The sequence below is a fragment of the Ambystoma mexicanum genome, chromosome 5p (assembly GCF_040938575.1).
Source record: "Ambystoma mexicanum isolate Mex_15411 chromosome 5p, UKY_AmexF1_1, whole genome shotgun sequence".
NCBI classification, from domain to species: Eukaryota; Metazoa; Chordata; class Amphibia; order Caudata; family Ambystomatidae; genus Ambystoma; species Ambystoma mexicanum.
In genome coordinates, this window is record NC_090930.1 from 823,121,092 (window position 1) to 823,144,715 (window position 23,624).

Here is a 23,624-nt window from a genome sequence, read left to right on the forward strand (position 1 = left end):
CCTATGTTGTGTATTCGGGTGGCTACCAGTGGGGCCTCCAAGGTGAAGAGGAAAGTACGGTCAATATGTAGGCCATTAGCAAAGCGATGCATTTTAATACTTTGGTCGAGCCCGATGGCTCTAGCTGTTGAGAAATTGTTGCTGGACTTGGCATGGTGTTGCGATACTGAGCAGGAATATTGTAGGCTGCAGCTGGCAAGATTGAGACCCGGGGACATATGGGACGCGGTGCGATCTTTTTTGCAGACTGGTTGAGCGACGGGGGTTGACGCAGTGGCTCGGGCAGAGTAAGCGCGTAACCTTTGATGAAGTGTGGGAGTGAAGTATCAGGGGCTGAGAGCCCTAGTTAGGGCAGCCCGAGAAGTGGGGGGGGGAATAGACATCTAGGCTCCCACAGACCAGAGGGGGTTGGTGGATGTGTGCTTTATGACCGCTAACTGGTAGTGTACATGGGAACTTTATGAACGCTAACTGGTAGTGTACATAGGATCCTCTGACTATTTGTAGGGGTAGGGTGGGGGTCCGGCTTGTGCATGATTTATTGGGCCCGTGGGCCTTTCATTATTCTTATGCTCATCTGTGGTATTTAGGTTTTGTAATATGTTCATTAGTTTTGTTCCTCTTTTTTCTTTGTTTTCCCTCACTGTATGGAGATGCGGTGTACTCTGGAAATCTGCATGTAACGTTAACCTGCTGAAAAATAAAGTTTTAAAAAAAAACCTGACAGTATCAAAGACAGGCAAACCTCATCTTTGTGAGAATCAAAAGGGCAATTTATTCTTCCATGCCTTGCATATTGCAAGATATTGACTTTAAAAAAATACATTGGTTAATATACTGTGCCGTCAGACAAATAGACAAACACATATATATTTGTTTTGTGAGTAATACAATAAATATATTGAACAAGGAGTGAACACATATCAAATCACATAACTAATTCACATAATAAAGATATTTTAGTCACATAGTAAGGATATAGTGGATGGTGGACCAAACAATTTGTTCAAAGCTTGCAGTTTGTGAAATTTCAACAAAGTCCTCGCTAACTGACTGAACACATATTTCAGCCACTAAAAGGCCACATTGACCTAATCTCCCACATCTCCAGTACAGGGGACCGCCACTGCTACATTGAAGGGAAGTAGCTTCTCCTTCTTGGGAGCATCGTCCAATATTTAGCAAAGTTCATACTGAACCTTAGACCTAGACGGGGCTAACAGCCCCAGAGTACTGGCCACCTTAGCCATCAAGCACTGGAAGGCTGCTTGAAGTTTCTCTGGATTGGGGAGGAGTCCTCTGCCAGTCCCAGCACATCCTGACCTTCACGGTAGAACTCCTCCGAGAAATCCCTCATAAACGTGGAACCCAGAGGTTCTAGCCGAAAGGGAACCTGGTTGCCGTTAAGACGGATTTCTGAACTCTGACCTGGTGAGCAGAGGTTCAGAAGGCCAGCCTAGTTTCCTGGAACAGGATAACCTCTGGACAAGCCAGACCAATCAAGGTAGCTATGGCAGGCCGTCAAAACAAAGTCTCAGGAGGGGTGAGGGTGACTGAAGGACCTCAATGAGCACACATAGCAAGCACACTTACAAATTACTCCCAGACAGGTGCATATATCAAAAATATAAACACATATATTACAAGGCCTTTGTAACTAAACACACAATAAAAGAATCACAGCAATCTTACTAAACCAACACAACACAATCAATACAAGATATATACAAGACAATTGGGGTCTAAAGGGTTAAAGGCTTGAAATATGTTCACAACCTAGAGGGGAAGGAAAATAGGCAGTGCAGATAGTCTTTAGTCCCCTTCAACATCAAACGCACACCTAACTAAGAGGCAGTCCAAACCTTACGAAGAGAGGAGCCTTATGCTCAATAGTACATGTAGTGCAGGCGCACGTGGTTGTGCCAATGGTCAAAGAAGAGATTCCCACTATTCGAGAAGGGCCACCACTAAAAGGCAGAGGTCATTCCAAGGTTCGGGAATAGGCCCCTAGTTCGCACTAGCAGTGGAAAGGAGAGGGACCCCCAGGGGCCACTCGTGCGTAAAAACAGATGGAGGCGCTAGGGGCCACCGGTTAAGGTTACTCACCGGCCCCAGGCGCACTCCGGAACAAACTTCGCCAGTTGAGTCCACTGCAGCTGCAGGTTCAAATGCGACAAAAAGGACGTCTCTGTGGCTTTCAGTTCCGGCGATACAGCGATGATTCCCAAACGGGACAGTGGCGATTTCTCCGCTCCTGATGGATGGATCAGGCCAGTTTCACTGCAGCAGGCTTCAGGGGCAAGAGAGTCACAAATGCAGCGCACCTGCAAACATTGTTGCAGCAGCTGGGCAACACAGTAACCGTGTTTACTCCGGTCCTGGCACACTCGTCTCACTTCAGACCTGGGAATGCCAAGTGTTCGTAATTTGGTGTGAGGGTGCCAGGGACACAGAGCTAGCAGTATACCAAGTTTTGAGGGCCTCCTCTAAACGACAGCGGAGACAGAGCAAAGGTCCTGCGTAAGCTGCTCAGACCACTGGTTGGCCCAGGCACACTTCCGAGAAGGCTTACTAGCAGGTTTTGTTGAAGGTGACGAGAATAGTTGGTCCCACTATTCTAATGGGTCAAAGCCTCTACACAGACCTTCTAGGATGACCAGATGCAGAGGGGTCCCACGGGATGACAGCAGGCTCAGGGTGCCAAACCTTCCAGCGGTTTCTCGACTCAGCTTCTTAGTTTCAGGATACTAGTATGCTTCGTTCAGTGAGAACTCCAGAGATCGACAGGGTATGGGTGCTTTTGGCATCCTCTTATCTAAAGTTCCCTTCACGCCAAAATGGAGAGGACCCAATGGGAGATCTGCTCACAAACTCGCACTCCATACGTGGACCAATCACGGACCACGTTGGTCCCAGGCATTCACAGCCCTCCAGACTCTCTGACACCCAGAATGTGTATTGGGGACAGGCACCCCAGCCCACATCCTGGAGGCACACACACAAGGCATGCAGAAACCCGCAAAAGCTTGGCGTCTCGCAGGAAACTGCATGACCAAATATGCATGACCAAATAACGACTGACCCGGGTCGGTTCGACCTGGGGAAGGCAAAGGAGCAAGATGGCCAAAGGACAGGACAAAGAACCTTGTGGCATGGCCATCTTGGAGCCAGGCCACCTATTTGTGCCAAATGCGGTTAACACGGTTTAGATGGCAGGAAAGGGTTAAAATTATGTGAAAAGATAAGCTGCCACCAGCACTGTCCATGACACATCTGCACATCTCCCAAAAAGTCCAACAAAAGTATCTAGGGACTTTGGAAAGGACTATGAGACCCAAGTGCACTGTACTATAAAGTACATTGTGCACTTATTACATGTTGCAGAAAAGTTGCAACATTGGAAAAGGACTAAGGGAAACAAAGTCTCCCAGCACTGACTGTCTTAAGGGCATGTCAGTTTCCCCATAAAAAGTGAGTGAAAGCCCAGAGGAGTGCAGCAGAAGTCTGTGGTGCCCTGGCAAAGACAGACTAAGGTATTTAAACAGCAGCAACAAGTTTGGGGGTGTACGATTGGAGGGAAAATTACATATAAAATGAAATCTTTCCTAACCCTCGCTCTCCTCATCATAGATGTCGTACATATTTCACATGAAGGCCTCCGTAGACAGTGGGACGTATTCCCGCATAGCCATGGTGTCAATGACGCAAATGATGAAGTCAGGGCTGGCGCTGAGGCCTCAGTGCCCGAAAGCAGGGCCTGTCGGCACCTCAGTCGTTTTCTGTTTCAGGCCAAAGCCTTTAGGCATGCAGGTGTGGTCCCCAGAGGGTACACTCCCCGTCGCAACAGACGCGGTGGGACCCATCGACGCTGGAGCCAAAGTCAACGCTGCCTGCGGCACAGGAACCGAGGCCGGCATCGTAAGCACCTTTGCAAGATGTCCAAAATGTTCAGGTGGAAATTCTCCCATTCCTCCGATGTTGGGTGGGAAATGTATCTGTGCCAGCCGCTCAGGAGAACTCTTGGAGCAGTGGCTCTTCTTCGAAGAAGAGCAATACCGGTGTGAGGACTCACTTGGGGAGTGGGACCTCTTCTGATGCTGCTTTTCTTTCATTAATCTTTTCCTTGTGCGGAACCTCCCGTTATTCGGATTGTGGATAAGCGCAGTGCAACATCAAACAATACCACGGATACTCACCCTTCGGCTTGTGGATGACCGTGAAGAGTCTCACCACCCTTTCACCGGAGGGGTATTACCCAAACTGACCTTTTACAATTGAACTTCTGCACAATTGACCTTTATATTATTTTAGTTATTATATGTATGTATTGGGTTGGGTTTGTATTATAAATAATATAAGGGGATTGGGTAGGGATTGCAGGGGGGGGTTTGGATTGGGTGGTGGGGTTCCGGGGGGTTTCTCCCCGCATATATGTCCTAATTGAGCTTCTAAATTAGGTCAATTCTCCCGAGGTCAATTGTGAAAAGGTCAATTAGTATACAACCCACCGGAGGGCCTTCTGGTGAATGGACTGACACAACCCACAATCCTGGGTGTCGTGGTCCTTGCCCAAGCAATATAGACAAATCTTAGCCGGTGCAGAGCACTGCTGCATTCTCTGGTGGCAGAAATGCTTCCGGAGAACAGCTGTGCTAGACTAGAGATATCATAGATGAGGAATCCATGGGGGGAAAGAAGACATTACAAAAGGTTAAAACACGGTAGAAAAATAACAGCTAACACTAGCTCGTCCTAGGCACATTGTAAAAATAAACAAAAAGCCATTACAGAAAAAGTTATAAGGATATATAGTCTCCTAACTGCACTTCACTATTAGGTGATGTGTTCAATTGTTACAATATACGAAATCCACCTCCAACTCTCTGAGGGTGAGAACTTTCTCTTCCAAAACATTTTTATTCTGGACCTCTCTGGTCATCCACCTCCAACTTGGAGGCAGATCTATCACCTCAGCTGGGTCCTCCCTCTGGAACAGCCTCCTTGCCTCTCTCAAACTTGAGCAGAACCACCTCCGGTTCCGGAAGCAACTCAAAACCTTCCGTTTCACTTCTGCTTTCTCTCTTCCTCTCCCCTGCTGATGCCCCCGACTGCTCCGCGCACTGGTCACCTGGTCACCCTCTGATCTCGTGCCCAGGCTCCTGCATGTCCCGTTGCCCTCACACTGCCTTCGGGCTCCCCAGCACTTAAGGGTATGTATCTGCAACCCTGCGGTCCCTTCTCTCTGCACTTATGAGTCACACGCTGGCGGCACTTATGAGTTATCTGCACTTCCCCCTTTCCCCTCCCCCCTGGCACTTCTCCTCTTCCCTGCACTTGCACGATCTGAATGACACAAGGCCTAGTAAGATCGTTATTTTGTCTTCCCTTTGTTTCCCCTCCTTGTCTTGTCGCGCCTAGAGTACTGTTGTATTGTGCCGTCAGGTGCATTAAAAAAATGACCACAACTTGGTTGTCACTGGAGGATATATTTCTAAGATGAGAAGTATAAGGGAGGAAAAACTAATCCATCAGAAAAAACAAAGTTAGATACTTTATTGTTGTATGGCATTGGAGGTTTCTGGATGGATGTTTACCAGACACGAGTATGATTAGGTCAAAGAAAATACATTAAGCTTCAATTGTAAATGTAAACCCATACCTCAGGTCAGCATCTTCATAATGTGGGTGATTTACGATTGATCTACCAGTCGATAACTTAATGCTTGCCATTGTAGGCATTGCACCAGCAAACACAGCATCTAGAATAAAACGCAACACAAAAATATATTAAAGTATTAAAGTGTAACTATTTTTGAGAGACATCGGTCAATGAGACCAAAGCTAAATAAAACACAATTTCCGAGATAATGGGCATCCTCAAACTCGATATTGCAGTGGGCTTATACAAGCATGATTATTTCCAAGCTATCAAAAGAGAACAAATGATGGCCCATCTAAGGCACAAAAGCTACTACGAACCAACATTTACCTCTTTGACCCACTGACAACAGATCACAAACCTCTTCTCTTGTTAGCTGTCTCACAATTACATTTGGACTACAAAAATGGGCCACATGTCTTTTGAAGCTAGTGGCATAGGATGAGCAGAACGGTTAGAAACCTGTTGATATATAAAACTCCTCTCTGATCGAACCTCCCGGGTCCAACTTGGGCCCTTCCTTTCCTCTATCTCACTCTCTACATGTTGTGTTCCTCAGGGGTCTAACCTCTCTCCCTAGCTGTTCAACCAATATCTGGCACCCCTTGCACATTGCATTGCCGCTCTCTGCTCCAACTTTCAGTGCTATGCGGATGACACTCAACTAGTTTTCAGACCCCTCTGCCACCTCTTCTACATATCCCATCTCTGACTGTCTGTCTGCTATACAGGAGTGGTGTGCCGCCAATGATCTCTGTCTTAATGCCAGTAAGAGCGGGAATCTCCTCATCAGCACAACTGCACCTTCCTTTCCTGTCACTCTCTGGCTGGCCTCCCTTGGCCCTCTTCCTGCTCCCACCCGTGAGGCTAAGAACCTTAGGATCATCTTTGACTCCACACTCACCTTTTCTCCTCACATCTCTGACGTCTCTAAGAAGTCAAACTACCAACTGCACCTCCTCAGAGGTATTCTTCCTTTCCTCTCCTTCCCCCAGAAGTGTACTGTCTCTAGAGCTCTGGTTCTCTCTAGGCTGGCCTACTGCAACAGCCTCTTTTGAAATTTTCCTGCTTCCAAACTCTGCAACTCATCCAGAAGAGGACTGAGACTTGTCCTTGGCATCAAGCCCTGGGATTGTATCTGTCCAGCCCTGAAATCTCTCCATGGGCTCCCTGTGGCTGCAAGGATTAAATTCAAGACCCTTTGCATTGTCCACAAGGCTTTCCGGGGCCTCGGTCCAAAATACCTTCAACTCTCCCTTCGTAAATAACTTCCCACTTAAGCTCTTCGCTCCTCCTCCTCCAACTCCCTCAGGGTCAGTTGCTTTTCCAAGCAGCAAGTTGGGGGTAGATCTCTTTCCTCGGCTGGGGCCTCCCTCTGGAACCGTCTCCCTGCCACTCTGAAACTTGAGGAGAACCATCTCCCGTTCCGGAAGCACCTCAAGACCTTCCTCTTTGCTTCTGCCTTCACTCAATCTCCCCTGCTGATCTGTCTGCTTCGGCACCGTGCACATGGTACCCTGTAATTTTAGGCACAGGTCCCTGCCCATCCAGCCACACACTCGCACTGCCGCCTGGCAACGCTTGCACTTGGGTCTGTATCTGTAACCCTAAAGTTCCCTTACCCCACTTATCAAAGACCATGTCTGCGCTTTAAACTTTGCATTTGCCACCTTGGTGGTTGCACTACCAGTTGCTGTTCGTATCCTTTGCTCAGCACTTTCCACTTCTCCCCTCTCCCATGCACTTTCCCCCGTCCCTCTCCCCTGCACTTGCGCATTTTCAATGTCACTGGTCCTAGTAAGATCATTGTTTTGTCCTCCCTTGTTCCCCTCCCTTGCCTCGTCCCGCTCTGAAACACTTGTGTATGAGCGCGATACAAATTTTTAGGGAGAATTCTCCTTCTAGGGCTAATTTCCTCACCTAGTGAGTCCCCCAGCAGCTTTGCTGGATTTCTGGAGTTTATTTTTTCCACCTGGTAAGAGTGTACATCCTTTTTCCACTCTTACATGTGTTTTGGCCTATGTGTTTTTACTCATTGTGTGATCTTTGGCACTGGAGCACACCACTCCAGGTGCCCCTCTTCTTGTATGGGTTACACCGCACCCTCAGTGTAGTAACCCAGGGTTGTTTTTAAGACTTCCCTCTGACTCCATTTCGCTGGGGCTCACTACTGTCCCCCAGAGAAAGGTAAAGTTGCCATTTACTTTACATAGTCATTTTTACCACAGACCCAGTACACCCCATCTTACATAGAGTACTGGAAAGGGCTAATCTTACCCCTTTACTGTCTGTACCTCCCTGAGCATTGTTTTGCTCTTTTAACATTTAGACTTTGCTGGTGGCAGTGGTATCTACCCTAACTTTTCTACCGCGATTATATTAGATAAACGTGGTACTGTTCTTGGCTATTATATTAGCCTCGAACATAAACCCGCTTGACCAAATCGTCTTTCTTTTGGCTCTGGTTGGGTTTATTCGCCATTTCTTTTTGTTAAAGTCCTTCTTGTGTTTTACTTTGCGCAGCAAACTAGGTTCGGCTTCTTTGTTCACCGTCTTTTGGCAGGCTTCTGCAGAGAAGCCCTCCTCAAGGCGCCTGGGTGTCTAGGTGGGCTGAATGTGAGGGAGGGGTGTAGTCACCCCCTGCACAGGGTATTCTAGGAAACCCAAATCACACTTTGCCATGATTGGCTGAGGTGGTTGTCCCGGCTGGACAACCCCCCTGCTGTGTGACTGACAGCCAGGCTGTGTGAATGGGGGTTTTGCGCATAAAAGGCAGGTCTCTTGGGCTAGAAGTCAGAGTCGCCTCTGGAACTACAAGGAACCGAAGAGAAGCGGATAGAACGACAGCTGCTGCAACTACCCCGCCCCGGTGAAGCCCTGCTGCAGTCCTGAGCTATCTACCCTTCGACGACTAAGAGGAGATCCAGTCCGGAGTCTTCTTCCCTTGAGCCTCGTGGGGATAACCAGCTCATCTTCTTCAGCCAGAGATCTCCGCCTTGGTCGAAATCGCTGCACACTGCTGTAGTGGACCGGATAGCCACCTGCGGAGTCTCTCCTGTTTTTAAGGAGCACACCGTTTATTTGTTGCCGCTGCTGCCGGCTTCATCCCTGTGTGGTGCAGACCCCCTTCAGACAACGTCCTTCCCAACGAACCTCCAGGAATCGTGGGTCTGCGGGAAACCAACAGGAACAACTGCCAGGGCACCAGCTGCATCATTGGAATAAGGTACTGTGCTCTACTCGAGGAAACCGGGTGAACCCCCTTTTCTTCATCCTGAAGGTTCGCCCTCGTCTTCCCTCCTTCTTATAACTTTTGCTTCTGAACATTGACAATATCAAAGTACTTTTGGGCTACGCTGAATCGTGAACTGTCTAACAGTGTGATCTTAGGCAACTGGTCTCCGGTGTCACTTAACCCTGGCTCTGACCCTTTGACTTTTGAACTTTTCTGGGTGTTTCTCGATGCTGTCTGCTTAACCTAAATATTGCTTGTGATTTTTGCCTCCAACTCCCTCTGGGTATCTCAGGTGCTAAGTGTGTTTTTGCCCGGTAGCATTTCATGTCACGGATACGCGTTTATTGAGTAGACCGAACTGTCAAAAAGTGATCGCAACCGTATCTGCGGTATTGTGTTTTGTTCATAACACCGGTTCATTCAAACACAGGGTACTTACCTTGAGACATACTGTACAAAGTGAATTTGTTAGTTGTAGTATATTTAATGTGTGGTTTTGTTTAAAGTTTAATAGAAGTGTTGTGTTTATAACTGATGGTTTAAAAATAAATGTACTTATATTTTTCTACCTGAAACCTTGAGTCAGTGTTTGCTTGAGTCACAGTAATTGTGGTCCCTTTGTGTAATCTCTGCTACTGCTCATATACTCTTGAGATACGCCTGGCTGCTCTGCTACTGCTACCACTATAACTTAGTAGTACAGGCTTGTACCAAAGGTAAAACTTGTATTGCCACCTGTGGTCTTAATTGTGTGTAGTGGTCCCTAAGGGCACTGCACAGAATTCTGCCTAGCACAAATAAAATATCATATCATAACACAACTCAGGGATGGACAAAACCAGTAAGTCTAATGCGTTTGTAAGATTTAAACACAAACTCTGCCTTCTAAAACCTTGAACGAGTACCACAGCACTACTACCATCAGTACTTTGTTAGGAACGACATTTGAAAACTTGGATTTCGTGCTGGTTTAAAAATCTATGCTGTAATGCTTTGAAAACATATGAAGAGACGCCCATGCAGCAGCCTGGCAAATGTCCTTCAAAGGTACCCCTCTTTGCCAAGCCAAGGAAGCTTCTACCCCTCTTGTAGAGTGATCTTGGAGCCCCACGGAACCTCCTTACCAGCTTTTTCCACAAAACTCAGCTGTGCAATGTACAATTTAATGAGACAGCATTTGTTTGCTAACTGCACGGACCAAACATGCCAGTGAGAAGGATACAAACAACTGATCATCTCTACAAAAGGGGACTGTCCTGACCACATAGTAACAGCGCACCCTCCATGGATCCAACCTATGAAGCCTATCCTCCTCTTTTGAGGAGTGAGGAGGTGGGGGAAAAAAACAGGCAGTTAAATTTTTTGTGTGCATGTTTTCTGCATAGGAGTCTAGTTTGCAGTGCAGCTCTTTCATTTCCTGGTGAACAATACCCCTATGGCACCCATGGGTAGGGGTGCCCCATGGTACACCTAATGTGTGTTTTTGGGCACCTATGTGTTACCCCACAGAGCAGGATATGGGCTGGTGGCAGCTAAATGCTAATTTCACAGGAGTTCTGGGTCTCCCCCATTTTGGGACACCCAGACCCTGCCATAGGATTAATGGATTCCTGAGCAAATGTAAGATGGCTCCTGCCACTGCCTTCCGGTTTCTGAAAGTCCTGAGAAGGAGAAATTATGCAATAAAATTATCTTTCTATGGATTCTTCTCCCGCAGATTCCTCATCTTGATAGATATCCATCATCCAACTCTGCTGCTCGGAAACCTTTTCGCCAGGGGGCGTAATGGACCTCGACTCGGCCGTTGACCCATCTTACTCGGCTCTCAATCGTCGGCTCAGGAGTGACGTCAGGCATCTTATATATAGCACGTCACTACACCCCCATGTTTCAGTTACTCCCGTTTTCTGCCCACCTATGAAGGCTGCAGAAGGAAAAACCACAGGAGGAGGCTAATCCGCCACTTTTTGAGTGGGGATGGATGGATGGGAGGTTTGATGAGGAATCTGTAGGAGAAGAATCCATAGAAAGATCACTGAGTAATTTCTCCTTCAATGGATTGCTTTTCTCCCGCAGATTCCTCATCTTGATAGACTCCCCAAGCAGTTAGAAAAATGGAGGAGGGCAAAAGATTTAAACAAGCAGATTCTCTAGAACTGCCCTACCAAACCGTGCATCAGCTGCCCGTGCAACATCCAAGGCACAGTGCTTGGTGAATATATGTAAGGATGACCAAGTGGCTGCCCAACATATGTCCCTAAAAGGAACACTTCTCTGGAGGGCTATAGAGGCGGAAACCACTCTGGTTGAGTGAGCCCTGATGCCTGCTGGAAGCTTCCTGCCTTCCGATTGGGAACACTCGGACATGCAGAAAATAATCCAATGTGACAGGTTTTGTTTAGTTATGGCAAGACTTTTTCGAGACAAAGAATGGGCCACGAACAACTGGTCTGATTTCCGAAAATCAGATGTGTGAGCAACATAGAAGCTTAACGCTCTCTTGGGGTCAAGGCGGTGGAACAGCTCTTCCTTCCGCTTTCGAGGGATGTGGAGAAGGGTAAAAGACAGGAAAATCGATAGACTGGGACAGGTGAAACTCTGAAACCACCTTAGGAAGGAACCCGGGCCTGACAGAGACTTTCTCACACAAGAACCTTAGAAAAGGAGGTTTGCAGCACAAAGCTTGCAGCTCGCTGACCCTACTGGCAGATGTAATTGCAACCAAGAAGGCTGTCATAATGGTTAACAGCTGTAAAGAACATGAGTGCATAGGCTGAAATGGAGATGCCATCAAGTAGGTCAAAACCAGATTAAGATCCCAATCTGGGACAACAAAAGGGATTGTCGGAAACCTATTGAGAAGGCCCTTCAGGAACTGGTCCATGACCGAAATAGTAAAGAAGAAACCTTGGTCTGGAGACCTCTTGAAAACAGACAGGGCCACCAAATACCCTTTGACTGTGGGTAACCTGAAGGCCTGATGAGGCCAGTGACAGAAGGAACACTATCAGTGTGGTGGTGGGGCACAAAGTTCGGCCAATCTTTTGTTCCCTGAACCACACCTCAAATCGTCTCCGCCTGCATGCATGCATACAGAGATCTTGTAGAAGGTCGGTGTGCAGCAAACATCATCTGAAGTACCTCCTCTGAGAGGTCTCAGTCATCATACCTCATCCTCTCAAGAGCCACGCATGTAGGTTGTGTGAATATATGGTCAGTGGAGTACTCAACCCTCCAACTGGGTCAGGAGATCCGGACACTGAGGCAACTGGTGAGGCGGACAGATGGTCAGATCCAAGAGATCGTAGTACCACGTTCTCCTCGTCCAATCCAGGGCGAGAAGAGATCATGGTCGCTCGAAATCTTTTCAACATCCTGAGAACCCAAAGGATGATGGGAATCAGGGGGAAGGCATAGTGGAGAGGGAAGGTCCAATCCAGGTGAAATGCATCTCCCAGCGCGCCGTTCGCTGGGAATTCCCTCAAGCAAAACTGTTTGCACTTCCTGTGGTGAACAGATACACTGCTGAGGTACCCCAGAGCAAAGACCTCCTCTGGGACTTCCTGGCACACTTTCCACTCATGTGAGAATGTGCTCTCCCTGCTCAGAGCATCCGGCAAGGTGTTCTCCGTCCCCACCAGATGAACTGCCGAGACCGATAATTGGTTCTCCCTTAACCAAAACCACAGCTTTATTGCCTCTGTGCAGAGGGGGCAGGAGTGCACACCACACTGGCTGTTGAGGTAGTGCATGGCCATCGTGGTGTCCTTTATGATGAGGACATACTTCCCTCAGAGACGGGGCAAAAGCCCTCAGGTCTAACCTGATGGCCCGCAGCTCCAGCCTGTTGATGTGCCATCTGGATTCTGATGGAGACCAGAGGCCACTCACCTGCAAATCCTCGAAGTGGGTGCCCCAACCCTTCAGAGACGCATCCCTGACCACTCAGGGCTGAGGCCAAGGAGGCCAGAAAGGTTCCCCTGCCAAGAGATTGCTGCGTGTGTTCCACCAGCCGAGTTAGCGAACTACCTGGCTGGACACAGAGGTGATTTGTGAGTGCTCCCAGATACTGAGCCCACTGCTCCCTCAGGAGCCACTGAAGGTATCTCATGCGCAGCCTGGCCTCTGCCACTAGGAAAATACAGGAGGTGATCAGACCCAAGAGGCGGAGGAAGGAAGCGCATGGAAGGGTGGTGTGGTTCTGAAACAAATGCACCATCTGGGCTATGTTGTCGACTCTCTCCTCAAGAGGAAAAGCCTTCCCTACCCAAGTGTCTAGGACTGCTAAAATGAACTGGAGCCGCTGAACTGCTGTCAAATGGGACTTCAAGTTGAGGGAGAAGCCCAACCTGTGCAGTAGTAGGCAGGTGCCTTCCAGATGAGACAAAACCTGCCCTGCCGACTTCCCCTGGATCAGCAGGTCGTCCAGGTATGCAAATACATGGACCCCGGATCTCCTGAGGTGAGCCGCGACTGCCGCCATGAGCTTGGTGAAGACCCTTGGCGCAGAGGTCCACCCGAAGGGCAGCACCTTCCCCTATGAGAAAGGAACAAGTTACTTACCTGTAACTGTTGTTCTCCAGCATGGGTCTGGCATGGATTCACATGCTCATGAATATTCCCCGTCGTCAGGCTGGGAATCCTCGGTAAAGAAAAAACTCAGTATCAGTTTCATTTCTGATCTGACTTTCGTAGCAGTTTCGTTTCTGATCTGACTTTCGTAGCAGTTTCGTTTCTGATCTGACTTTCGTAGTAGTAACCAATCACTGATTTCTGCGTCATACTGACCACAGCCAATGACTGCCCTCTCCCTAAGCCCCGCCTCTGGCAGCCATCCTCAGATTTGGTAGCACGTGAAGTGGCAGTATGACCAAGTGAAGAGCCGCAGAGGGGTAGGAGGGAGGGTTCGCATGTGAATCCATGCCAGACCCATGCTGGAGAACAACAGTTACAGGTAAGTAACTTGTTCCTTCTCCAGCATGGGGTCTGGCATGGATTCACATGCTCATGAATAAGAGAATACATAGCAGTACACACATGCACAACCACGGGAGGTGGCAACAGGCTCAACATTAAGCAATACAACAACTCAACATTAAGCGTCTCTTACCTCCACACCAGGCTCACCTTAGGTGAACAGGTTGCGCAGCACTGCTTGGCCGACCCTGGACTCCTCCCTGGAATCCCGGTCGACGCAGTAGAATTTCGTGAAGGTGTGCGTCGACCTCCACGTAGCAGCCCTGCAGATGTCCAGCAGGGGCACACCAGATAGGAACGCCGTGGTAGCTGCGATCGCTCTGGTGGAATGGGCTCTCGGACGGCCGGGCAGCGGTCGGTTTGCCAACCGATGACAGTACATGATACAGCCGGAGTGCCATCTGGAAATGGAAGCCTTTGAGAGAGCCTTCCCCTGATTGACAGGTCCAAAGTTCACAAAAAGTTGTGACGTCTTCTGAAAGCTCTTGGTGCGGTCCACGTAGAACTTCAGCGCTCTAGCCACATCCAGCGAGTGCAAAGTCCTTTCAGCCGGCGACGAAGGCGACGGGAAGAAAACAGGCAACACCAAGGGTTCGTTGAGGTGGAAGTCCGACGGCACCTTGGGCATGAAGGAGGGGTGCGTCCTGAGCACTACCCTCGTGTCGTGAAAAGTCAAGTACGGGGGCTTTCAGGAAAGGGCCTGGATCTCTCCCACTCGTCGTGCGGAGGTGATGGCCACAAGGAAAGCTGTTTTCCATGACAAGAACTTCAAAGAAGCTGAGTGCAGAGGCTCGAACGGAGGTCCCATGAGCTTGGGCAGCACCACGTTGAGCTCCCACGCCGGGGCCGGCGCCTTCACCGGCGGGAACAATCTGAACAGTCCCTTCATGAACTCCTTCACCAGACGATGAGACCACAAGGACGTCCGTCCCGTGGTTCTGGTGTATCGGGAGATCGCAGCAAGATGAATCTTGATGGAAGTGTGCGCTAGACCAGCCTTGGCCAGCGTCAGTAGGTACGGCAGTACCTGCGGAGAAGTAATCCGTAGAGGGTTAATCTTCTGTGCGTGGCACCAGACAGAGAACCTCTTCCATTTGTGTCCGTTGCATTTAAGAGTTGAGGACGCCCTGGCCTTTGCAAGAACCTCTCTGCAGTCGGCCGGTATGTCGTAACCTCCAAACTCTAGCGCTGCAGGAGCCAGCCCTGCAAGTTCAGCGACTTCGGGTCGTGATGGAGGATGGCGCCTCCTTCCCTGGAGAGAAGATCTGCATCCACTGGCAGCTTGATTGACGGGGACGCTGACAAGTCCAGAAGGTCCGGGAATCATATCTGCCTCGGCCACGCGGGTGCGACGAGTATCATCCTGCACCGTGACCTCTTGAGCTGGTTGATGAGCCGGATCAGCAACGGTAAAGGAGGGAAACGCGTACAGGAATAGGCCCTCCGAAGGGAACGAGAAAGCATCGCCCATGCTCCTCGGCTGGGGAAACCTGCTGGCGAACCTCCGGCACTTGGAGTTCGTCGCCGTCGCGAACAGATCGATCTGGGGTGTGCCCCAGCGTCGGAAGAGGCGGTCCACTAGGTCCTGTCTTAGTTCCCACTCGTGGCACGAGCGCAGCTCTCTGCTGAGCGAGTCGACAATGGTGTTTTTCATTCCTGCCAGATGAAACGGCACCAGGAACATCCCTTGGGCGACGGCCCAAAGCCACAGATCCTACGCCTCCTTGGACAGGGCTGGGGATCTAGTACCGCCCTGCTTCCTGATGTAGAACATGGTGGTGGTGTTGTCGGTGAAGATCCTCACCACCTTGCCCTTGAGGGACGGAAGGAAGGACCTGAGGGCCCAAAACACTGCACGGAGTTCCAGGACGTTGATATGGAGGGATTTCTCCGTCAAAAGCCAAAGGCCTCTCGCGTGCAGATTTTCGGTGTGTGCTCCCCACCCTTCCAGGGAGGCATCCGTGGTCACTGTCTTCTGGTGGCCCGGGGTCTGGAAGTCCTTGCCCACCGTCAGATGCGCGCGGGTGCCCCACCACCGGATCGCTTGTCGGAAACTCTCGTCGAGTGTGATCCTGTCCTCGAAGCTGCCCGTCGTCTGGACCCAGCAAGCGTCCAGGAACTCCTGCAATGGGCGAATCCGAAGCCTGCACAGGCGGATGAGATAAATGCAAGAAGACATCATTCCGAGGAGGGATTTGATTGAGCTCACCTTGGCCGCGTCCGCAACCTGCCTCCGCTGCACTTTGCCCAAGATGGCCCTCGTCCTTTTCTCCGACGGCGAGGCCAGAAGCGCCACTGTGTCGAGTTTCACTCCCAGAAACAGTGCATCTGGCGCGGGCACCAGGTGGGACTTGGCGTAGTTTATGGAGAATCCTAGGTCCGTGAGTCGTTGGACGGTCCTCGCCGTGTGTTCCGCGGCGAGCTCCCTTGTCTTTGCTCGGACGTGAATCCCCTCCAGGCGCAGCCGCGCCGCCACCGGTGCGAGGCACTTGGTGAACACCCTGGGTGCCGACCTCAAACCGAAGGGAAGGGCTCTGAACTGGTAGTGCCGCCCTTGGACCACGAATCTGAGAAACATTCGGTGTCCCTTTAGGATGGGGATATGGAAGTAGGCATCCTCCAAGTCCAACGACGACAGGAAATCGCCCTCCTCCAGCTGACCCAGGACGTGCTGGAGGGTGACCATCCAGAACTTCTGTGCCTTGATGAATTTGTTCAGTCATCGTAGGTCCAGGATGGGACGCCATCCTCCTGTCTTCTTCTTCACGAGGAAGTATCTTGAGTAAACTCCGGAGCCCCGAAGCCTCTTTGGGACGAGCTTGATGGCGCCTTTCTTGAGCATCGCCTTTACCTCCAAGAGAAGTTGAGGGAAGTGATGTTCCTTCCTGGCCACGGGGGGGATGCGCGGGCACTTCTTTAGAAACTCGAGCACGTGACCCTGGGCCAGGGCGTCCAGCACCCAACGGTCGGTGGAGATGGACTCCCACATGCCGACGAAGTTCGCCAGCCGGCCTCCCACCGGGGTGCTTTGGTGGGGGCCCGAACCCACGGCCGGTTCAGTCCTGCTTCGACGAGGCTTTGCCGCCTTGTCCTCCCTGGCGATGACGGCGGGGTCCGCCCGACTTGCCTCGTCCCCTGTAGGCTTCTTGTGACGACGAACGGGCCGCTTGACGGTAGGTGGAATATCCACTGCCGGAACCTTTGGAGGCACCCTGCTTGCCTCCGGTGCTCCGAAAGGGCGGCCGTCGTTGCTGGAGAACACCAAGAGCCTGGGCCATGTCCGTGTCCGCCTTGATGGCTTGCAGGGAATCGTCCACTGTTTTCCCAAACAGGTTGTTCCCGTCGAACAGCATGTCCAAAACTCTGGTCTGCACGTCCTGCCGGAAGTCCGTTGCCTTGAGCCATCCACGCCATCTAAGGCACACGCCGTTGCCCAACTGGCGAAACCCAGTATCAGCGATGTCCGTTGCTACCGTAATGGCGTGGTCCGACGCCACTTCCCCTTCCTGCAAGATCTCCAGGGCCTCAGCCCTCTTGTCGTCCGGTAGAAAGTCCAGCAGGGGGGTGATCTTGTACCACAACTCCCTGTCGTAACGTGCTACGATAGCCGAGGCGTTGGCAGCCTTAATCGCCGTCGCTGCCGATGAGATGACTCTGCGTCCCATCGTGTCCAATTTCTTTCCCTCGCCGTCTGGGGGGGGGGGAAGTTGACGTGGAGGCCGATGCCCCCCCCGCTTTCTTCCTGGCCGCCGCAGAGATGACCGAGTCTGGGGTCGGCTCTGCCCGAAGGCACAAGGGGGCCGCGTCCGGGACCCGGTACTTCTCGTACCGATCCCTTCTCGCAGGCGTTGTGGACGGGTTCTTGAGGAGGGAGAGACCCTCATCCCAGATATCGTCCAGTAGGGGTACGGCGAGGACCGTCTTCGTCTTGGTCTCGCGCCGTTGATAAAGGAAGCCTTCCTTCTTCTCTTCCGGGCAGAGCTGGAAAAGCTCGGATGCCCTGGCGATCATCGCATGAAACGATCCAATCTCGTTGGGCGGGGAAGCCCGGGGAGGAGGTGACGACGGAGGATCCTCGTTGTAAACCTCGTCGTCTGTACCCGTCGCGGCCGTGTCCGTCCCCATGTCATCCCCCCAGGTCGTGGACGGGGAGGAGGGCTGAGACGGGCGCGATGGTTGAAAAGGAGGTGGAGGATGAATCCTTCTTCTCTTAGGAGGAGGGCTCCCAGAAGGGGCCGGCTCCGGGTCCCCCGTCGGGAGCGGTTCCTCCGTCGGTGGTAACGGCAATCTCGTCCTTATCTCCGAGCATAACAAAGCCAACAAAAGCCAACATATAGCCAACAAAATGGCCGCCGAGTTGTCTTGCGGCACTGGTTGAGGGGGTTCCGACGGGCGGACAGGAACCTCGTCGGTACCCTCGACGTTCTCGTCGTCCCCCTCGTCGGGGTCCCTCCCGACGGGCTGGTCTTCCTCCACGCCAATGCCGTGGCTTAAGACTTCGATCAGCTCCTCTTCAGAGGTTGAGGCCGAATCCACGATGGCCTCCTGCCCCCCTTCTTCTTCTCCGTCAGAGGTTTCACGGGGGTCCTGTCGATGGGCTTGAAAGAGGACTCCCTCCGCTGTGGCAGGGAGACTCTGGGCCCCGAGGTCGCCTCCACTGGTGTAGCCTCCTCAGGCTGAGCCAGGGCCGCAGCGACTGTCTCGATAGAGGCCTTGGCCGGGTGGATCAAGACTTTCGTCACCTTAGGTGCACTCACCGCCTTCTCCTTAGGGGGGGGTCACCGCCTCGCTCCCCCTCCGAATTGGCCTTCGAGCTCGACCGGGGCCTCTCCAGAAGCTTCGCCGGGTGCTCGGACTTCCTCTTACCCGAGCCAGAGCGTTGGCTCGTGGTTGATGGCGCCGGGGAGGCTGCGCCCTGCCTGACAACCGAAGAGCCCGACCGTTCGGCGCTCCCAGTGCCCGCGGACTCGTGGTGCTTGGCCTTCTGTTGGGCCCCCGTCGCCGGGGCACCCTCAAAGGTCTTAGAAGACCGCTCAGACTTCTTCTTTTTCTCGCCTAATGGGCTCTTCCCTTCCAGCCAGTTGGCGAGACGCAGATGGCGGTCCTTTATGGTCCGCTCCGACATGTTCCCGCAAAATGCACAGTCCTTCTCCACGTGTGTCTTGTCCTCATGCAGGCAGTAGAGGCAAAGGGAGTGTTTGTCCTCCTTGAAGACATTCTGAAGCTGGCATGCAGGGCAGACCCTGAACAGCTTCCCGGGCGTCGAGCTTCCCTTCTCATGGGCCATGTCCGAGATGGGCCTGAGAAAGTTCTGGAGTCCTCCAAAGCGTGGCTTGACGAAATCTTCACCCTTGAGGGGCGTAGAAGAATCCGACACGGATCCCCGTTGATCGGATATAGAAACGGTGGAGCTTGAGGCTCTTTGACCGAAAAAAGAGAACATTTTCCTATGAAAAAAGCACGAAAACGCACTAAAGCTCGAGAGCAATAGCACGAGGATCCCAACACTTGAACGTGCGGTAAAAATCTGAGGATGGCAGCCAAAGGCGGGGCTTAGGGAGAGGGCAGTCATTGGCTGTGGTCAGTATGACGCAGAAATCAGTGATTGGTTACTTTGGTTACAAGAACGAAACTGATACTGAGTTTTTTCTTTACCGAGGATTCCCAGCCTGACGACGGGGAATATTCATGAGCATGTGAATCCATGCCAGACCCCATGCTGGAGAACCTTAGGAACTTGCTGTGCTTTTGGTCTATGGGCACATGGAAATAAGTGTCCTGCAGGTGTATCGACACCAGCCAGTCATGAAATTCGAGAGCGTGGAGAATTTCTCTGAACGTCACCAACCAGAATTTGTCTTTCCTCAGGAACTTGTTTAGAGACCTGAGGTCCAGAATGGGATGGAGACCTCCTCCCTTCTTGGGTACCAGGAAATACTGGGTACCTCACAGTTCGGGAGGTACCTCTTCCACAGCAACCTTTGACAAAAGGGCTCCCAGCTTTTCCTGATGCTCCTGTCCTGGTTGGATTGTGGGAGTTGGGGGTCTGTCCGGTGGTCTTTCTGGAAAGGGCAAACAATAACCCCACCGAATCAACAGCAGGGCCCAGACGTCAGAGGTCATCTCCTGCCACTGGGGCCCATGCCCTGCCAACCATCCAACAACTGGTGCATAGTGGGAGGGGAAATCAAAGCGGCTTAGAGGGTGCAGGAGTCCCCGCTGTCGTTGCTGCTTGTTGGCCTATAGAGGCCCCTCTACACCTTCCGGAACGCAAGAAGCACCCGTGCCCCTGCCTGGCTTGCGGGAGCTGCGCCTTCCTGCCATAGGGTGCGTAACACCTATAGCCCCCTGCCTCTGGAGGCAAAGCTAAAGGAAGGTTTGGGCAGCTGTGCCGCTAGGCCCAGTGATTTAGCAGCCAACTTAGATTCTTTGAACTTTTCCAAGGAATTGTCAGCTTTCTGATCGAAAAGGATGTCTCTCTCAAAGGGCATGACCAACAGCCTGTTCTGAACATTCGGAGAGAAGACAGAGGCTTTCAGGTAGGCCTGCCGCCTCATTACCACTACTGAACCCATTGATCGGCCTACGCAGTCTGCTACATCCAGTCCTGTTTGCAATGACGGCTTGGCTACCTCCTCCCCATCCTCCACCAGCTGTAAAAATCTGCCCCGCATGGCACGCTCAGAGATGTATTCAGCAGCATGCTCCACAGCTTTCCACAAACCGAAGGAGTATTTTGCGAATCCGCAGGCTATGTTTGTGGCTTTGAGCGCCATGCTGCCAGAGGTGAACACCTTTCTGGCCAATGCGTCTGATTTTCTTTCCCTCTCTGTCCGTAGGCAGATTGGAAGTGGATGCCGCTGGTCTGATGGAAATAGTGGCAGCCTGTATAAGCAGCCCTTCCGGGGCATGGTGTGTGGCGAGGAAAGACGGGTCTCCTCTTGCCAGCCTATACTTCCCTGTAAAATGTGCATTTACAGGGGGAATAGTGCATGGGTGCTGCCATGGCTGGGTTAAATAGGATGTTATGTTCAACTGTAGGACCCTCGTCCAAGATATCCGTGATCTCATACCCATGAAGAGGTGTGGTAAACGCCTTCAACCCAAGGGTGTCAACAACCCTGTCAACCAGAGGTCTGAACTAGGAATTAGCATGAGTATATATAGGGCTGGTTTTGCTGCAACTCGAGGTATGGGGAAGTATCTAGGCCACTAGCGTCATGTAGACCCTGAGCCAGGGCCAATAAATCGTCCTGGTCATGACGCTCGGATGACCGATGGACATCGTGGGCCTCAGCCTTGCAGCCTTCCGGCGATGTATGCCTAGTTGGTGTGACGCCTGAAGGCGTTTTCGACAACGGAGTGGCTGGTTTGGATTCTACTATGGGGTACTTTTGAAGCATGAATATTACGATAATAACTGACACAGCACAGTAGACACTCAAATTGGATCGTAGTGTCAACCAATTGATATGTGGTCAGAGTCCCCCTTTTTGTTTTCCACTGGCTTGGCGTCGGGTCCACCGAGCGTCGCTTTCGCCACCAAAGCTTGCTGGTCGGGAGCCAGAGCCGCACATCCAGCAGCTTGCTGTTTAAACATTTCAAGCATAGATGTTTTAAATCTTTGCCACTCTTCCCGAGTGGTCGGCCCCGCCAAGGGCTTAACTCGTTCCGACAACGAGCTGGACTTATGCCGATGACGGTGGTGCCGCTTCTTCCACGAGGAAGACGACGAGGAATGGCTCCTGAAATGGGACTGTTTAGTTTCTTTTTGCAATGTTTTTCTTTCCCCTTCTAGGGGGTGGGATCCTCAGCCTAGGGCTCGGAAGACTGGACGAGAGACCGCGCCAGAGATTTTGCAGGCGTTCAACTTAAGGCCAGATTCCCAGTCCTCTCATGTAGGGATTTTGGCTTCATTTTCGAGCATGACGTGTAAGCGTCCGTGCTGTGACCAACACCTAGACACCACATACACGTCGTGGGGGTCAGTTACAGACATTTTGGCCTTGCAATCGCACCATTGCTTTAAGCCTGAAACCCAGTGAGACATCACGTCGAGGTTTTCTGAGGAAAACGACAGCTAATTTTACAAAAAACTTTGAGAAAACTCAAAATCATGTTCCTGATGCAGCGTGCAAGCGCACGGAAAAACAGAACTGAAGCATGGGGCGTAGTGACGTGCTATATATACACAATGTCTGATGTCACTTCCGGAGCAGACGATCGAGAGCCGAGCAAGACAGATCGACCACCGAATCGAGGACCACTACGCCCACTAGCAAACATTTTTCGAATAGCAGAGCTGAATGATGGATATCTATCAAGATGAGGAATCTGCGGGTGAAAAGCAATCCATTGAAGCCCCAACTCTGTTCCCTTCACCTGATTGGATGTTATGTGGAAGGGCCATGTATGGCTCTGGGACTGCCTTTCCCAGAGACTGCTTGTTTTGGGTACACCCAAGGGGGTGGACATAAATGAATGCATAGAGGAGTCAACTCACATTCTATGTTGTGGGTGTCTGGTTTTGGCTGTGTGTCACAATGCCTGTGGTCTGCCCGAGCCAGCCTAGTCTGAAACTGGAGTGAATGGAATGTGTGCTCAGAAAGTCTCGGAGTTGCCCCAATACACAACCACTGTTTTGGGTGTCTGGCTTTCGGTGAAGGGCCCGAATGCCTGTGAGCCTGATTGGGTGCTGCATGAATGCACTTTTGTGTGATTGACTGATTGAGCCTAGCTCATCCTGAATGAATGGGGGGATTTGTATGTATCAGAAGACCCCTCACTTACCCCTATGTCAGAAACTCAGAGTTTTCCTGGAGGCGTATCCTGAACCAGGCTTGAAGAAGACATTCTGCTGCTGCAACTCTTTAAAAGATCCAAAGGCTGCTGTGCTAATTCAATGGCTGATCAAGAGAGGACCTGGACAGGCCACATCTTCCTGTAAATACGAGGGGACCTCGCGCAACTGCTGTTCTTCACCCAAACGTCCTGGAAGCCAGTCCTGAGCGTCTGCCGTCCTGCAGAGGTATTTTAGGGGGGTGCGGTTTTCTTGTGTAAATGGTAAGATTCCAAGTTAGTGGAGACTATCCAACAGGCAATCGAAAACTTTGATGCCGGCCAATCAGCGGCTGATCCGCCATGCGCAACAAAAAGTTGTGCTGCAGTACGCACCTCTTTTATTCTGGCCACGCAAAGTGTATGATGCACTTGCTCTTACTCACTTGAAGGCAGTGGGAAGAAAAAAGGTACGTATATTTCTTAGTTGATGTGGAAGTCACTGACTATATTGGGTAAGAAGCCAGGAAACTCTGAAATCCTATGGACTGATGTTATGGCCACCAAAATAATTTGTTTTCAGAGTAACCCACTTTAGATCTGCTGAGACATTAGCTCAAACGGTTTGAACACAAGCAATCTCAGTACAATGTTCAGAACCCACAAGCTCTGCTCCCATTTCTTTCGGTGGTAACGTCTTAAAAGGCCAGCAAAATGTCTCTTTATGAACGCATCAACCATCAAGAGCACCCTGTTACCTCTGTTCAAATAGTTTGGTTACAAATGAGAGTAGTAGTAGTATCTTTAATTCAGATTTTTCCATTAAACCACATACAATATCAATACAACACGGCGATATAATCAATCCTATAAAAGACAATGGGCCTCATTCTGCGTTCGGGGGCAACCCGTCGGTGCCACCTGTGGGTTGCTGCCGACCCAGAAACACAGAATCTGCTGCCTGACTTCCCAGTG

The 23,624-nt window shown here is 51.0% G+C and overlaps 1 protein-coding gene across 3 annotated transcripts in view; it reads right to left on the reverse strand.

The window, feature by feature from the left end:
- Window positions 1–23,624, reverse strand: part of DPY19L1 (dpy-19 like C-mannosyltransferase 1) — a 2,006,077-nt gene that overhangs the window by 116,035 nt on the left and 1,866,418 nt on the right. For all 3 annotated transcript variants that reach the window (XM_069613244.1, XM_069613243.1, XM_069613242.1), the window contains one exon: window positions 5,660–5,759. In XM_069613244.1, the coding sequence (XP_069469345.1) occupies window positions 5,660–5,759 (100 nt within the window). The remainder of the gene's footprint in view (window positions 1–5,659; window positions 5,760–23,624) is intronic.